Here is an 18620-nt window from a genome sequence, read left to right on the forward strand (position 1 = left end):
TCATGAGTGTCAAGATTTATTGCTATTGACAAGGAATTCAAAACAGTTCAATTCTATACAATTGTGTATAACTGTTAATGGAATATACAGCAAAGATCTGCTAAGAAACTCAATATGTTCATCAGAATTTCCTCCAGGTATGCACACACACGTCAGGTCCACTTTCCCCACATCAGGTTTACAAGCAGACCATCATCGGCCAGGACTGAAAAATCTGAAATTCACTACATCGAGTTTAAAATTCCACCAATGGCTTACACCGGTCTTTATAAGTATTTAGGAAGATCCTTTTCAATGACCTGTTTGAAATAAAGACAAATTGTTAAAATAATCACATTTACTTAAGACCAAGTTGAAATGTTATTCTCATTACTAGGTTAAACATCTTCTATGATGTGACACTCAAGCCTCTGAAGGAAATTTCTACTGCAAGATTATATTCTAAAAATCAAGTGGATTTTAGCCAACTCAGACTTCCACAAAAATCAAATTATTACACCAAACCATTTCACTGATTGGGTTCAGGGGTTTGATCTGCTTCCTCTCAGCATTGATGACAAATGAGGTGTGTAAATGCTTCAGCCTTTGCTGGGCTCTCCAAAGAATGTAATGTCATAGGAGCAGTCTCCTCATTTACTGTTTGTTCACCAGTGGGCTTCACCAATTTGTGGGATCACCTTGTTATCTATAGTATGCACATAGGCATGTTGTTCACAACTTGGTTGCATCTCATTTTAGGAGTCTCTAGTGCTCACTTTGCTCTTCCAAAGAGCCAGAGTTCATCCCTAGTCTCAACTGTACAGTGACATTTGCTCTACAGGTTACAAGTTCAGTACTGTTGCCACTTATCACAGGACTTCATGGATTTCCAATTTTAAGCTGCTAGCTCTGATCTAAATTTGTCATTTGCCACAATGAAAGTGCCACACGAGAATGGAGAGTGTCCAAAGTGAAGATGAGATTTAGTCTTCACAAGGACATAGTATTGAGTGTGACCATCACAATCAGACAGATCCATCTGCAATAGCCAAGTTGGCAAGGACTACTCATCACTACTACAGAACCAGTCTTCATGAACATTTAACCATCTGTATTAGGCAGTACTAGTGGTAGTAATCAGGAACACTAGTCTGGGTCAACACAAAGGGGTAGCTATTTGAAACATTAGTAAAGAGGTCAGGTATATTATTGTCATATATGTAGGCTTTAAATTTGGTTGCTACTTTGAAGCATTCCAGCTGTTTATACAGGGCAGTTAATGGGTGCTTTGTAGACCAAGTGGAAGGTATACTATACATTTCCCATGAAGAGCAGAGTTTAAATTTACTTACCACAGGATCATCCATAGGAGAATACCTCTTGACAACCTGACCTTCTCTGTTAATAAGAAACTAGAAACAAAATGAAAAAAGTTACTAAGTCACTCAGGATCATCATCATTGAAATATTGAATATACAGAGGTCAGCATTAGGATTTGTTTACTGCAAGTTCTGCATTCAAAGACTACATGCTTGACATTAGAACTGCCAGGCCCATACCTTGGTGAAGTTCCATTTAATTGCACTGCAAAGAAAAAAGTGAAACCTTCAGATTTTCTTGAAAACATCAAAGTGATAAAATAAATGTGAAATTTGTCAAATTACCAACATTTTTAAAAATTAACAGCAGCTTACTTAAGTGGAAATAGAAAATTAGCTTCTCCTCAGCACAAAGTCATCACCACCATGGTATTTTGAATCAAACAAATGCCCACAACATTCGAGTCAGAGTCATATAGCAGGGAAACAGGACCTTCAGCCCAAATGGTCCATGCCGACCAAGATTCCCATCTAAGCTACTTGCATTTGGCCCATATCCCTCTAAACCTTTCCCATCCATGTACCTGCCCGACTGTCTTTTAAACATTGTTACTGTACTTGTCTAATCTTTCCTCTGGCAGCTCATTCCACACAGATACCACCCTTTGTGTAAAAAGTTGCCTCTTAAATGTTGTTAATGTGCCTGCTGCAACCACTTCCTCTGGAGACTCATTGCATATACTGACCACTCTGGGTGAAAAAGTTGCCCCTCAGGTTCCTGTTAAACCTCTCCCCTTAAACCCATGCCCTCTTGTTCTAACTTCCCCAACCCTGGGGAAACAGACTGTGCACAGTCACCTTATGTCCCTCAATTCTGTACACCTCCAATAAGATCACCCCTCATTCTCCTACACTCCAATGAAGAAAGCCCCAACCTGCCCAACCCCTCTCCATAACTCAGTCCCTCAAGTCCCAGCTATATCCTCAAATCTCCTCTGCACTCTTTCAGCTTAATGGCATCTTTCCTATAGAAGGGCAATCAAAATGGAACACAATATTCCAAATGCAGACTCACCAGCATCTTGTACAACCAACATAACATCCCTTCTTCTATACTCAATGCCCTGACTGATGAAGACCAGTGTGCCAAGAGCCTTCTTCACCACCCTGTCTACCAGTGATACCATTTTTACTCCTAGATCCCTGTTCTACAACACTCCCCAGGGCCCTACCATTCACTGTGAAAGTCCTACCCTCATTTGTCTTCCCAAAATACAACACCTTGCACTTATCCAAATTAAACTCCATTTGCCACTTCTTGGCCCATTTACCCAACTGTAAATCCCAATAACCATCTTCACTGTAAATGACACCACCTATTTTAGTGTCATCTGCAAAGTTACTAACCACACCTTGTACATTCTCATGCAAATCATTGATATAGACAGCAAACAGCAATGGGCCCAGCACCAAGCCCTGGGGAACACCACTAGTTACAGACCTCCACTCCAAAAAGCAAATAATCTGCCAACACCCTCTGCTTTCTACCATTGAGCCAATGCTGTATCCAATTGCCAGCTCTCCCTGGATCCCTTGAGAGCTGCCACTAATTTCTAGGAGTGAAGTCACAAACTAGTCTAGAGGGTCAAAATCATTCTAAACTCACTACCCCACACAAAAAGATACCAGCTACTAAAATGAATATCCTAGTCCTCTGAACTGGATAGAATTACTTTAAAATGAATGCATACTTTCCCAACAGCCCCTTCCCTTTGGGCTGTTCCTTCATCCACTTCCAGAGAGGGTGTGCATTATCCCCATTTACATCTATCTTGCTGTACATATCAAACTGTACATTGTAAGTACTTGCAAATCCTTTGATTTGTTCCTCATTTCCAGGCTCCTGAAAATAAAGATTGATATTATTTTCAAACAGGATTTGAAGTTAATTCTATTCGGCTTTCTATATAGACTGTAATGATGTCCCAAAAAATAGAATTGAAATTCAGTGAATTTTAATATTTGGATCATGGATTTGCTGGATTGCACAAAGCATCTTGTCCATGTACAATCATTTATGTTAGAATTGTACAAGAAACATTGGTCAATTGATTATAGTCATGAGTGATTAATCTCAAAGTTTAACATTCAGTCTAAACAAGGCACAAACTCCAATTTTAAAAGCTAGTATCAAATTATATGGTGCTGATAATTATTTAATTTTTCCCCAGAGTGACAATTTTTCTTCTGCCCTGCTTGAAGTTACAAAAGACCAGCATAGTTTGGCCTACAGGCAGACCCTGGGTTAGGAACAGCTTCTGTTTTTACAGACATCTACCAGTTGATTTTGTCTGCAAGCCTGGGGGTGGGCTTTTAAACTTAATATCATGAGACCTCATTATTATGGATGGGTGCCCATAAGTCGAGGAACATCCTGCATCAGGAAAATGCCCCAAATACAACAAAGTAACAAGTGTACAAGAAACCAGTATCTTTGATGGTTCGATGCCTGCCAAGTCTCCCCAGAGCTCACCTGCTTGCCAAACTGATTGCACGGGAAACCCAGAATCCGTAAACCTTTCTCAGCATACTGAGTATAAATCTGAGCAAGCTGAGTGTAGTTTACGGAAGTCTTTCCTCATTTGGAGGCCACATTCGTGATGATGCAGACAAATCCCCTAAAACAGAAAACAAGATTTTAAAGACTGCTCCGTGTTGTTTTTTTGGGGGGGGGGGGGGGGGGGGGGTGCGACAGTGAGAGGAGTCAAAAGGCAAACGGCAAACACAGAAAACTACTTCTCAGAGCAGTTATGATACAAAAGAGCTTGCATTTTATAAAGGTAACAATTGCAAAGGCTAGACTAAACACTGCAGTTTTCAATCTCAATAAATCCAAAGTCAGAGGAATTTAAAGTGCCAAATTCTGGCATGTAAAAGCTTGTTAAAGGTTCTTGAAAGCCAACCAACTTAAAAACTAAAGAATCTTGTTAGCCAACATGATACAGAGTACAGGTAGTTCTGCTATAACATGTCAGTTGCATTCTTAACAAACCTCACGTTATAGAAAATTATGTACTGAAACAATTGTGTCAATGGGGAAAGGGTTTTAGGGGCTTGAGAGTTTCAGACATTTAAAAAAGTTATTTTTCCTGCAAGATTTTGAAGAATAACAGTACTACAAGTTCATTTTGTTAGTGCAAGCTAAAAATACTAAAGGCTGCATGTTACATTGTTTAATGGAGCAGTTGTACAAGTAGAAGCAATTGCTTGTCAATTTCTGATGGACTCCCCTGGTGAAACTAGCAGCCTGTGTTCTAGAGACAATAACGTCTGAATAACTGGAGAGGTCACATGGAAACAAGGTTTTCCTGCTGAAGGCAGCTTTTTTTTCTGGTTGTCAATTTCCAAAGCAACTCTTGTGGTTCTCTAGTTCCCCACTGAAATCACCCACCTAATACAAATGTCTTGAAAACAGGAGATCCACCACCATTTGGGCCATTGGTGGAATGCTAGCTCCCAGGGCCATTGTGTCAATCCCATTCCTCCTCAGTTCCCCATAACCATGAAACTCATTCCTTCACACATGCCCACCAAGCCCCCTTGATTCCTTTTGACATCAATCTAAGGGGCAATTTGTCCACTAGCACATCTTTGGGACATGGAGGAAATCAGAGCAGTACCTGATGAAGAAATCCATAGTCAAAGAGAACATACTATGCACTGACAGCATACAAAATCAGGATCAAACCCAGGTCCCTGGAGTTAAGGCAGCAGTACAACTGCTGGGGTAGCAAGCTGGTACAACTGCAGCAGTACAACAATGGGGTAGAGAGATTCAAGCCATGCGTAAAGCAAATGTTATTACATGTTCATAACAGCCTCTATTAATTGGAACAACATACAAACACACCTGTATTTTTCCAGAGAGACTTCATTGCCATCTATGTCTTTGGCAGTAAACTCATAAATGGTAGTGGCCTTGTGCCAATCTTCTGGCTGTGCACTCTGAAAAAGATTTAAAATGTGAAGACATGTCCAAATCAGCCAATCCATTTAGAGTCACAGGTTCAGAGTTATACAGCAAGGAGACAGGCCCATTGGTGTGAATAAGCAGGGCCAAAAAGACAAATGTTATTTGCCTGTGTTTGGCCCATATCCCTCTATACCTTTCCTATCCACATACCTGTCCAGATGTCTTTTAAATGTTGTAATTGTTCCATACACCCACCACCTTGTGCAAAAACACTTGCTCCCCTCTCACCTTAAACCTACACCTTCTAGTTTTAGATCCTGGGGAAAAAGACCAACTATCTATGCCCCTCAATTTTATAAACTTTTATAAAGATCACCCCTCAGCCTCTCACTCTAGGGAAAAGTCCCAGCCTATCCAGTCTCTATAACTCAAGCCCACCAGCCCCAGCAACATTCCCATGAATCGTTTCTGCACCCTCTCTAGCTGAAATGCATCCTTTGTCAGACAGTTTAATACCATTTAATATTTTCTTTGAATATTAATATGGATCCAGACAATACCAACACAAGGAATTTATGGACAATCTAAAGCATTTCACCTTTTCCAATTTGGAGGTTGCAAGCTGAAAGCAAGGTTGTGAATGCAGTTGTTGGGATTTTTGAAAGAAGTCATAATTCTGAATTATCAGAATCTCCCGAGAAAGCCCGGCCTCTGCCTGTCACCTCCTCACTACTCAAAGTCTAAATATTCTTAAAGTGAACCAGCAATTTGTTCAAACTCCTTTCCATTTGATACTTCACACTCATTTCTCATGTGGTCTCCTCAATGCAGCCACAAGCAGATCAGGGGATTTACTCTGCAACAGTTCAGTCCACAAGCATGACCAAGCTCCCAGACTCCCATCACTGGCTCTCCAATCCCCATCCTCAACCTCACTCCCCCACCCCCACAATTACCCATGGCCCTTAGTGTTGCCCCTTATCCCTTGACCAAGCACATTGCAACATTCAATGCTTAATGAGTGCAGACTTCAGATAACTTGCACTTCTGGACTCCATTTCTTTCATTGTATCATGCCCATGTGTCATTTAATCTTTTCACAGGCACTCACATTTGTTGTTTTGCATTAAAATTGCTTTTTCCTCTGGCTTTTCCCAGTTCTGATGAAAAGTCACCAACCTGAAACACTTCCCCCTCTCATTCCATTTTTATTCATTCATCCTTGCTCTGTCTGAATGGATTTGGATACAAATGTGCAAGGTTCACTCTTTCACAAGCAACTAACTCACCACATTATAATCAAGGACCAAAGTTCAGTAGTTGACCAGGGTGCTAATGTACAGGAATTGCTCATAGGTCACTTGTTTAAGAGACATTAGTTTCACAAACCTCAAATCCCTACATTAAACTAAATTTGCACTTGGATCACAGGCAGAAACTCCTTCCATGTCCAGTACTAATTCAGGTACATTCACTAGACAGTCGTGAGTTTACATCAAGGAAAGCCTAGAGCAAATCAGCAATTAATGCAAATGTAAAACAGCTGCTGTCACAGCTTTCAGTACTTCAAGGACCAAATGTAATCACCCTAATATTAACATCCCACACACCAACTCTTTCAGTCAACTGAACCACGTTTATATGGTAAAACACTGTTAAAGTCATAATGGTTCAGTTACTTTCCTGAGCAGTCATTTCCTTATATCTTTGACCAATGTCAACCAATTCACCAAATTAAAGCCTTGCTGCAATCAATCAAGACAATTACTTCCATCTGTTAAATGGGGTAAAACCTAGAATGCAAAGGAACTTCAATTTTATTCTTTGCAGGATTTTAGTAACAGGTCACTGATTCCCATCATTTACACAGTACAGCTCTACTCTGTTAACAGAGGGGTTCTTCCCAAAGAACCCTTATGTGAAAATTCATGTCGGGATTTCAGCTGCCATGGATGATGAGAAAAGAAATCAGAAGCTGGGTCAATCTCCCAGCAGATCAAAAGCAAACAAGCTTTGACAATCTGAAACAAGATGAAATTTACAATTCATTCACTGAACGGCCCTTACCACCAGATGGCAGAACACAGGCACTCAAGGGAGGTCCCCCACCCCCACCCCTTAAAATAGCTTTTTTTATTGCAAACTCCTTCCCATTAACCTGATCAAAAAATGACTTTCAGGGACCCATGTTTGAAAGGAGTCTCCAGCTGCATTTCATTATTTTTCTTTTAAATTTTATTTACAGTGTGGTAACAGGCCCTTCCGGCCCAACAAGTCCACACCGTCCAGTTTTTAAACCCAAACTGACCTACCCGTACATCTTTGGAATGTGGGAAGAAACCGGAGCACCCAGAGGAAACCCACGCAGACACGGGAGAACGTACAAACTCCTTACAGACAGTGACGGGAATTGAACCCCAATCGCTGGCATTGTAATAGCATCACACTAACAGCTACGTTACTGTATAGCAAATAAAATCTTAAGAAGTGACAAATTAAATGAAACTATTATATCAAAGATTTGCTAAGTAAATGTTCGCAAACCAGGGGAAAGAGTTGAGTAAGAAAATGCAAGATATTGTTGTTCTGGCACATGGATTTGCTGATGTTCTATAATGTAATGCTTATTCTGCAGACTTAAATCCAGAGAATGCTTTTAAAAGCAGGGGGAGGGGAAAAAACCAAAAATTGGCACAATACTAAATATGTACAAGAATGCAAGAAACAGGTTTGAGCTTTGCAGCCCTGAGCCTGCTCTGCTATTTAATAAGGTCACAGCTGATCTGGTCTCAACCCCTTTTCCTGCCTGTTCATCCATAAGACTCTTCTTGTTGTCAATCCATCTCTAGCTGTGGTTAGAAAATTCCGAAGATTCAATAAATGCCTTTGTCTCCATCTTAAACAGGCAGGGGGAATGAAATGGATCCCAAATGAAATCTTCAATCAGTATTTCCAGATCCTTGTCATCTTGGGGAAACCAAACCCACACAAACTACAGGACAAGCACCAGCTTCAAAAGGCCAACTAACCAATAATATTTAGATAACTATAATTTAGTACAGCACAGGAACCAACCCTTTGGCCCACAATGTTGTGCCAAACTAAGCTAGTAATTAAACACCTAAACTAGTCCCTTCCACCAATACAGTGTCCACATCCCTCCATTCTCTGAATATCCATACATCTAAGAGTCTCTTGAACACCTCTATCATATTTGCCTCCACTACCACACCTGGCACCCACCACTCTTTAAAAAAAATGTCCTCTCACCTTAAATGTATGCCCTCTAGTATTAGACATATCAATCTTGGGAAAAGATGCCAGCTATCTACTCTATCTATGCCTCTCATAATTTTATAAACTTCTATCAGGTTTCCCCTCAGCCTCCACCAGTCCAGAGAAAACAATCCAAGTCTGTCCAACCTCTCCTAATAGCACATCCCCTCTAATCCAGGCAGCATCCTGGTAAACCTCTTCTGCACCCTCTCCAAAGTTCTCACATCCTTATTACAATGAGGTGAGCAGAACTGAATGCAGTCCTCCAGATGCAGCCTAACCAGAGTTTTATAAATCTGCCACACAACTTCCCAACTCTTGAACTCAATGCCTCAATTAATAAAAGCAAGCATGCCATACACCTCTACCATCCTATCAACCTGTGCAGCCACTTTCAGGGAGCTATGGACATGGACCCCAAGATCTCTGTACATCAACACTTAAGGGTCCTGCCATTAAGTGTGTACTGTCCCTTTTACATCTCCCAAAGTGCAGCACCCATCTGCCATTTCTCCACCTAATCTATATCCCACTGTATCCTTTGGCAACCCTCTACCCTATCCACAATGCCATCAATCTTTGTATCATCTGCAAAATTACTAACCCACCCATCTGTGTTTGCATCCATTTACATACATCACAAACAGCAGAGGTCCCAGTACAGACCCCTGCAGAACACCACTAATTATGGACCTCCAGCCAGAATAAGTCCCATCAACCACTACCCTCTGCCTTCAAGCCAATTCCAAACGGCCAAGTTGCAGATCCCATGCACCTCAATCTTCTGGATGAGCCTACCACATGGCACCTTATCAAATGCCTTACTAAAATCTATATAGAATTTACATTTAGTCAGGAGCAATTTATAAAAATGGGACAATTTTGATATATTTTTCAAGTTTTATGGCAGCACAGTAGTGTAGCAGTTAGTGCAACACTATTATAGCGCCAGCGAGCGGGGTTCGATTCCCATCGCTATAAGGAGTTTGTATGTTCTCCTGTGTCTGCGTGGGTTTCCTCCGGGTTCTCCGGTTTCCTCCCACATTTCAAAGACGTACAGGTAGGTTAATCTGGGGATTTAAAATGGGCTGCGCAGACTCATTGGGCCGGAAGGGCCTGTTACCACACTGTAAATAACATTTTAAAGAATTTATTATGTATCATTAGATGGTTGCAAGGTTCTTTTGCACAGCAAGGGTTAATTATCATGTAGTCAATGTCTCTTTAAAGTTTTGAAGCTCCAGTATTTGCATTACTGAAGAAATCAGTCTGCCCATCTAAATGAGGCTTTGGGGAGTCACTACTGACCATCTGCAACACTACCCATTAAAGAGCAGCACAAAATAACTTCCCCCAAACCACAAGTCATGTGATATCCACAGGTATGGCAATCTCTGCTTTCACTGCTGTGTTTAATAGCTGATGTGTGCAGCTTTGAGCACATCAAGATGGTGTGGGTGGGATGAAATTTGATCTTGTTTCAAATGCATTAGATGCCACATTAACTAGCATTGATATGATCACAGAGTTATTTGCAAATTTCCTCATGAACACTGAAAAGGTATTGCACATTAAGACACAGGTCATACTTTGATCAACAATGAGACGCTAATGGCACTGGCATTTAACTGTGCTCAGAGGATTCATGGCGACCTCAGGAAAATATAGTTGAAGATCTGCATAATTCTTGGGACATTATTTGCACGTTGATGATCAGACTGACTGCAGATCTTGGGCAGAGCCACTAGACTGGCCTCATCCCCCACCCAACCCTAGTTTTGCAAGGTTGCTGAAGCAAATCCTTCTCCAGAAGATTAGTCAGTCAATCCACTGGACCTGTGCAAGAATAAGATTAAGAGTAGATCACATCTGCAAGCTAAATACACTTAAACTAACAGTAGTTTTCAGTTGAATTAGATTTTAAAGCAGTTGAAATAAATTGAGCAAAATTTACCCAAATAGTTAACTGAAAAGGAATAATCTGGAAAATATTGTTCTAGAATGTTGGTGCACTGATAATTTTGAACAAGCAAAGACAAGCTCATCTGCAGTCCATGACCTTTCATGGATACCACCACTGCAAAAGCTCCCTGCCAACACTTGGCAGTGTCACCAGCACCAAGCAGTTAAACCCAGGCTCCAGAATGAGAGTATTTATTATTTTTTTTTGCAGAAAATGGGTGTTACTTTGACCCAATAACTCAAAAATCTACAGTGCTCAGAGATGTGACAAGATACTCATTACCAACCTGGTAGATTCAACTGTAACACAAACTGCTCATCATTCTGAACAAAGCCGCTCTCTCAATTGCTACAATTCGGAATGACCCCTCCATTTCACTAAGTTTACAGAGCATTACAGAGAGAAAAAAAAATCACACCAATCTTGCTTCAGCAGTATTAACTGAAGACGAGCAATGCCCTGACCAGGATTGTACACAATTGTTCCTACATTGTCATTGGTCCCAAGTCTTGGAGTTCCCTACCCACTGACACTGTGGGATCATTAGAGTACGGGGACCTTTACTCTGGGCAGCATGACTGTGGTAAATGCAGCCTCCCCAACACAGATGTCCCATGAACATCTGATCTTCTGAATGCCAAGACTCAGATATGCAAGGACTTAAAATTCACTGTCAATGAGGGTGATTGGAGTAATCAAGGATTTAGGAGGGTGGGGAGGAAGATGGGAGAGAAAAAGAATCAAAGGAAAGACTTGCAGGGCTACTGGGCTAGAGGGAATGGGACTTAATCGATTGCTCCATGGAACTAGCATGGATGCAATGCAGTGAATGACCAGTCTAACAAAATGACTAACTCTAGGCTTACTTCCAACTGCCCACCACTCCTGAATGAAAATAAAACAAATGAATGGATTAGAGAAGTCAGTGTATTTAATCATGAAAGCTGCCACATTCAAGAAATAGCTGTGGCTCCCTTCTGTTCCCATCATGGTCCACCCCAGTGCCCAGTCAGGTATGGACTCCTATTATGAAGTTGGGCATAGAGGGGCTGCTCCTTCACCATTTAATCTAAGAGGTTTAAAAAAAATTAAAATCAAAAGGTGAAAACTAAAGTCCTTATTCTATCCTTTCAGAGAGACAAAGAAACAGCAAGTACAATCATGCATTTGAATGCTTAACCATCGATGTATGTCTCTTCACCCACCTTCTCACTCAGCTCAAGTTACATCAAGCTCTATAACCTACATCATAAAGGCCTCCTTACCTTTAACCCATCCCCTGGTGGACCTGCTCTCCCCTGCACCATCTCTTACCTGCATCTACCCATCACCTTGTGCCCTCCCCACCTCCCCTCTTTTGTCCACCTATCACTGCTCTGCTTTTCCCTCCTATATATTGGGCTTCCCTTTCTCCCCATCTTCAGTGTGAAGAAGGGTCCTGACCCGAAACGTTGACCGCCTGCTTTTCTCCACGGATGCTGCCTGGCCTGCTGAGTCCCTCCAGCATCTCAGTGTTTTTCATCTAGCAAGTGGTGAAGCAACATACCAGACCTCATCATCAGGAAATGATTATTAATGAAGGAAAACAAATGAAGGCTGGTCACCTACATGCTGCATCATACACCAAGATTATTGTCAATCGTCTTCCTAGTGACACTTCCCGATACAGACCCCATCCCTTCATTTTTTCAAAAAAAAGCAACTAATAAAATTTCACCCACCAAATTATTAACCAAAAGGAAACTATATGAAAACTAACATTACAGAAGAGATTCAAACTTTAAAAAATTCACAGCAAGCTGCTCAAGTTAAAATTGCAAAAACAAAAAAATGCAAAAGCTCAGGCTACATCTGTGAATAGATAAATGACCCAAAACATTAACCACTTCTCTCCACAGACTACCTGACTCACCGAGCTGCTCTGAATTTTGTTCCACCATCAACCCTTCCAAAACCACACAAAACTTGTACGTCAACTTTTGACATTTCAAAAATTTAAATCAGATCAAGGTAAACAAGGGCCTGTTTAGACAGCCCAGAAATATTTGCTGACAGCAATAAAGATTACAAGATGATTATAAAAGTATCGTACAAAACCCTTTAATCCCATTTTACAAGATTGGGACAACAAATGTTTTAGATATTGAGATTCTGAAATAACACTGGAGCTTTGAGGAATGCTTAGCAGGTCAAGAGAGAAAGTTCTGCTCTATGACCATACAGGGGAACTACAGACAAGTGCATCATGAAACAAAAGGCATTTTGAAGATAATCACACTTCTGGACCCAGTTACAGACTTCGTCACCATTAACCATCTCTCTCTGTAGATGTTCCCTGTGCTAGACATTTCCATCATCACACCATTTATTTCACCATCCTGGACCTGATAATGCACTGTAACAAATGTACATTAATTGAAGTGTACAAGGATTCTTGAAGAAGGAATCTTAGGAATGAAGACAATCAGGAAAGTTTGTAAAATGGTCAACTTAAGTCTCATGTAAATTAGAAAGGGATGATGGGAAAATAGGTCAATAGTTGAGATGGCTTAAAGGTCGCTTAGAAGAAACCAGCTACTACCAAGAGCAAGAAAGTACTTAGATTACAAGACATAGCTGGCTGGAGCAGATACACAAATGGAGGGGTTAGAATACAGTTTAGGAGCAAGACACCTGTTCGTGAGATAAGCTGAGTCATAGACAAGGACAAGATCATAAACCAGAGCACCTGATTGCAGGAAGAATGGGCAAAACCTGCTGCCTGGCAAAGGACGCAAAGTCTCATTTATCAGGCAGTTAGAAGCAACCCTTGCAGAGATAAAACAAAGGTCAAATACTACAATGATAATTGGGTTATTGATGAAATTGTGAAGTCTGCATACAACTGTTGTAACATGAATACCATAAATTGCTGGAAGTCTTTTGAGCTCTCACTCGAAGTGCTCCCCAGCGTACACTGTAACAGGGCTGAATAAACGGATTTGTTTGAGAAACTCACCACTGCTATACAAAGATTTTGTGTGCTGTCCTGATCTGAGCTGTAAGAGGGCAACTAGGCCCCACGTGAAAGCCAGATTCAGGGTGTAGGTTAAACACTAGTTCCTCCAACAATCATAGAACCCCTTTTGCTGTAATTATACTCCAACTGCATGGTATTGCAAGGGTGACCTCCATAGGCAGAGGCTGAAAGCTGATGAGAATCTGTTTTATGGCATAATATCATATCCTTCACTTACTTTATTAGACACACTTGTGGTAATTTTAGCTCAACTGATCACAATTGAAATATGTTCTTTATCTGTTAATTTCATCATCAGCTTTCTCTCAACTTAAATAGAGAAGGCCTAGAAGAACATGGACCTAATACAAGTAAATGGAATTGAAATAGATGGGCAAAATGGTTAGCACAGATGTGATGGGATAAGGGGCTTGTTTCTGTGTTATACCACTGACTGACACAGAATAGTTGGCATGTAAGCCAGTTTGATTGTCGAGGGTCTGGTTTTGGCTCAACAGTAACAAAGGTAAATCTACTGGACGACTTTGTTCCTTTCTTCAAGTGAACCATTTGGATAAATGTGAGCCAATTGCTTTTTGAGTAGTTTGGGGTAGGATCAATACAGAGGCAGACAGGTACAAGATTAGACACGATCTCATCAACAGCTGAGCACATGTGAAGGGCTGGTTGGAGTCAGAGACAATTGTGTAGCACGGAAACAGACCCTTTGGTCCACTACATTCATGCTGACCCTTTCACCTATCTACACTAAAACCATTTGCCTGCAATAGGTGCATGCCCTTCTACACCTTGCCCATTTAAGTGCCTAACTTTCTCTTAAACAGTGATTGCAGATGACTCCAACACCTATGGCAGGGAGTTCCAGACATCAACTACTAAAACTTGACCCTCAAGTCCCCTTTAAAACTCCTCCCTTTCACCTTAAGCATATACCCTTTTGTTTTTGACACCCTAACTGTGGCTAAAAAGATTCTATCTACCCCATCTATGCCCCCTTATAAGTTTTATACACCTCTATCAGGTCACTCCTCTGCCCCCTTCATTCATAAATAAACCCAACCTATCCAACTGCTCCAATCCAGACAACATCCTGGTGAATCTCCTCTGCACTCTCTCCAGCATAACCACATCCCTCCTGTAATGTGGCAACCAGAACTACACACAATACTCCATATGCAGTCTAACCAGTGTTTTGTAAAGTTGCAACATAATGACCCAAATTTTATACTTAATCCCTGACCTATGAAGGGAGGCATGCCATATGCCTTCTTCATCAAGCTATCTACCCATATTGCCACTTTCAGAGAACTGTGGACTTGAACCCCCAAGGTCCCTCTGTTCATCCCTTGACACCTTACTACTTACGGTGTACTTCCTACCCCTATACGACTTCCCAAAATGCATCACCTAGCAATTGTCAGGATTAAATGCCATCTGCCAACACTCTGCTGAACTTTCTCATCTTTATCCTTCAGTACACTTTCTCCATTATCCACAACTTTCATGTCACCCTCAAACTTATTAATCATTCCTCCTACATTCATATCCAAGTTAATACATCTCAAACAAAGGTCCCAACATCAATCCCTGCAGTGCACCGCTGGTCACAGACTTCCAAATCAAAAAAGCAACCCTCCACCACTACCCTCTGCCTCAAATTACCAAACCCATTCTGGACCCAATTAGCCAGCTCACCTGTGTGCCTTAACTCTCAGAATCAGCCTACCATGCTGGACCTTGTCAAATGCCTTACTGAATTCCATATAGACAACATCTACTGAACTGCTTTTATCAGTCTTCTTAGCTAGCTCCTCAAAAAACTCAATCAAATTAGTAAACAGATTTCCCCCATACAAAGCTACACTGACTGCCCCAATCAGTCCCTGCCTTCCCAAATGTACACAAATACTATCTCTTCAGATTTTCTCCAATAGTTTCCTTACCACTGATGTAAGTAAGCTCACCAGCATTTAGTTACCTGGCTTCATCCCCGCTTCCCTTCTTAAATAAAGGAATAACACTAGCAATCCTCCAGTCTTCTGGCAGCTTACCTGTGGCTAAAAAAAAGTAAAAAAACAAAAATCTCCATCAGGACCCCAGCTACCTCATCCCTCACTTCCCACAGCAACCTGGGATACATCTCATCCAGCCCTGGGGATTTATCAACTCTTATGCATCCCGTGACATCTAACACCTTCTTAATACTGCCCTGCTCCAGATTATCCATGTCATGATCTGCCTTGCACCTCATTGTCTACCTGCACTCTCTCTGTAACTGTAACACTATATTCTGCATTCTGTTATTGCTTTTCCCTTGTACTACCTCAATGTACTGATGTTGTGACATGATCTGTATGAATAGGATAGTTTTTTTTTGCTGTACCTCAGTACACGTGACAATAAACCAATTTATACCTCCCTGAACTCATTATCTTCCACATTCTTCTCCTCAGTGAATACAAGTGAAATTCACTCAGGACCTCACAAAATGTTGGAGGAAGTCAGCAAGTCAGGCAGATGTCAGATCGCAGCATCTGCAGTCTCATATCTTCATTTAGGGCCTCACCCACATCCCCTGGATCCACATAGCGATTACTCCTTTGGTCCCCAAGGTGACATGCCTACTCTTTCCCTAGCTACCCTCTTGCTCCTGATATACTTCTTACAATGGATTGGGGTTATCCTTAATCTTACTTGCCAAGGATATTGCCTGGCCCTTTTAGGCCCTACTTTCATTCTCAGGGAAGGCAAAGAAAACGGGCCAGGAACCATTGCTGGCAAGCAAAATAATATAATAAACCTGGGGCTGCAAGGTCAAAGATCTTTCAGTGTGTAAGGCAATTAAACAAATTGCAATTATTAACCCTAATATAATTAAGCCCCTCTCCACTTAACTCAGAAATTTAAAAAAAATAAAAGACATTATTTCCACACCCAGCCGCTTCAGACGGGTTAAAGCAAAACTGAGACTGAAGGCGGGTCAATCTCATTAACCACTCCAAAGCCACTGCGGGAGAAGCCGGTTCTGCCGCGGGACCCAGAGGAGAGACATGGTGGCAGTCGCAATGCGCTGGAATTTGCCTTGGTGCTTCGTGGAACGGGCGGTCTTGTGAGAGGCGAGCATTGAACAGAATGAACGGAACTACACCGCGTACAGGGAAAGGCTCCAACAGCTCGGCACCTCCGCCAGCCCATTCCAACCTCGCCCGTTTCCTTACTCAACGCCCCGAAAAGCTGAGGAAGCAACTGCAAAAAGATCCGAGTTCAACCAGGCATGAATATTCATTTGTTTCCCATACAAATGTTGCCAGCAGTTTGTCCCACATGGAAACAATGTGTTCCTGCGCTAAAATACTCACCATCGTGAACCCCGCCGATTGCCGTCCGAGTGTCAGCACAGCCAGGCGCAGCGCTCGCTTTATAAAGTCGCGACCGACGCTGATCGTCATGCTGTAACCACACGAGAGAATGAGTCATCCCGGGGTGGGGTTATAGAACAAGAGGGCCTCCCCCACCTCCTGCCCATTGGACCCTGGTCGGGAGCAGAACGGCAGAGCTGCCGCCTACCTTCCAACAAAAGGATTCACGACATTCACACCGCTGCCTCTGCGAGTGTCAGTCATAGCGGGATTTCAATGAGCTGGTGAAGGGATTAGAGGGCTGTTCATTTGTTATGCTCACCCCCAAGAGCTGTTGTGCAATCCTAGAACTCTTGTGTACAGTGTTGTTTACCCTGTTATAGGAAAGACGTCATTAAGCCGGAAAGAGTGCAAAGAAGATTTATGACAATGTTCCCAGTACTTGAGGGCCTGAGTATATAGGAAGAGGTTGGGCAGGCTGGAGCATTGTTCCTTGGAGTGTAGGAGACCGAGGGGTGACCTTACAGAGGTGTATAAAATCATGAGGGGTGGAGAGAGGGTGAATGCGCACAGTATTCATCCCAGGAAACGGGAACGAAGAACTAGAGGGCATAGGTTTAAGGTGAGAGGGGTAAGATTTAAAAGGGACCTGAGGGGCAACTTCTTCACACAGAGGGTGGTGCGTATATGAAACGAGCTGCCGGAGGAAGTGGTTGAGGCAGGTATAATAACATTTAAAGGATATTTGGACAGGTACATGGATAGGAAAGGTTTAGAGGGATATGGGCCAAACTCAGGCGAATGGGACTGGCTTAGGTGGGTGCCTTGGTCGGCATGGACCAGTTGGGCTAAAGGGCCTGCTTCCGTGCTGTATAACTCTAAGATTCTAATGTTTTCAATGGGGAAGAAGGCTTTTTGGCCCACCGTGTTCCTGCCCGTTGAAGTAGAACGACCCAGCCTAATCCCATCTTCCAGCCCTGCGGTGTGGCCCTCAACCTCGCTGGGTGGTGGAGATAGGAAGGAACCTCATCATGTACCCGGATGAGGTCTCTGTTTAAAAACAAAATCCCCTATCTACCAGGAGGTACCTAAATTCTACTTGGAGTATTGTGTGCAATCGCCCATTACAGGAAGGATATGGAGGCTTTGGTGAGGGTGCAGAAGATATTTGCCAAGATGCTGCCTGAAATTAGAAGGTATGACTAAAAGGTGACGTTGAACAAACTTGATGAAAAACATGATGATGCTGGAGGAACTCAGCAGGCCAGGCAGCATCCGTGGAGAAAAGCAGGCGGTCAACGTTTCGGGTCAGGACCCTTCTTCAGGACTGAAGATAGGAAAAGGGGAAGCCCAATATATGGGAGGGAAAAGCAGAGCAGTGATCGGTGGACAAAAGAGGGGAGGCAGGGTGGGCACAAGGTGGTGATAGGTAGATGCACGTAAGAGATAGTGATAGGCAGGTGCGGGGGAGGAGGGGAGTGCAGATCCACCGGGGGATGGGTCAAAGGTAAGGAGAGAAAGGGAAAAAAGGCTAGGAGAGGGGAGAAGAGAAGATGGTGGTGGGAGGGGGGGTTACTTAAAGTGGGAGAATTCAATGTTCATGCTGTTAGGCTACAAGGTTCCAAGATGGAAAATGAAGTGCTGTTCCTCCAGTTTGCGCTTGGAATTCCCCTGGCAGTGGAGGAGGCCGAGGACTGACATATCAGTGATAGTGTGGGAGGGGGAGTTGAA

The 18620-nt window shown here is 42.3% G+C and overlaps 1 protein-coding gene across 2 annotated transcripts; it reads right to left on the minus strand.

Annotated features, from left to right (window-relative positions):
- LOC127582426 (phospholipid hydroperoxide glutathione peroxidase-like) lies at window positions 1-17872 on the minus strand. 2 transcript variants are annotated; one of them, XM_052037663.1, is made up of 8 exons: window positions 17814-17872; window positions 16890-16980; window positions 5210-5304; window positions 3833-3977; window positions 3051-3202; window positions 1540-1564; window positions 1332-1391; window positions 1-299 (listed from the first exon to the last, which is right to left on the minus strand). In XM_052037663.1, the coding sequence occupies exons 1-8, from the start codon at window positions 17855-17857 to the stop codon at window positions 267-269; spliced, it is 645 nt and encodes a 214-aa protein (XP_051893623.1). In that variant the 5' UTR covers window positions 17858-17872; the 3' UTR covers window positions 1-266. The 2 variants fall into 2 exon arrangements, with proteins under 2 accessions (XP_051893623.1, XP_051893622.1); XM_052037662.1 differs by lacking the exon at window positions 17814-17872 and adding an exon at window positions 17098-17168.
- Window positions 17873-18620: the final 748 nt, after the last annotated feature.

Source organism: Pristis pectinata, chromosome 24, assembly GCF_009764475.1.
Source record: "Pristis pectinata isolate sPriPec2 chromosome 24, sPriPec2.1.pri, whole genome shotgun sequence".
NCBI classification, from domain to species: domain Eukaryota; kingdom Metazoa; phylum Chordata; class Chondrichthyes; order Rhinopristiformes; family Pristidae; genus Pristis; species Pristis pectinata.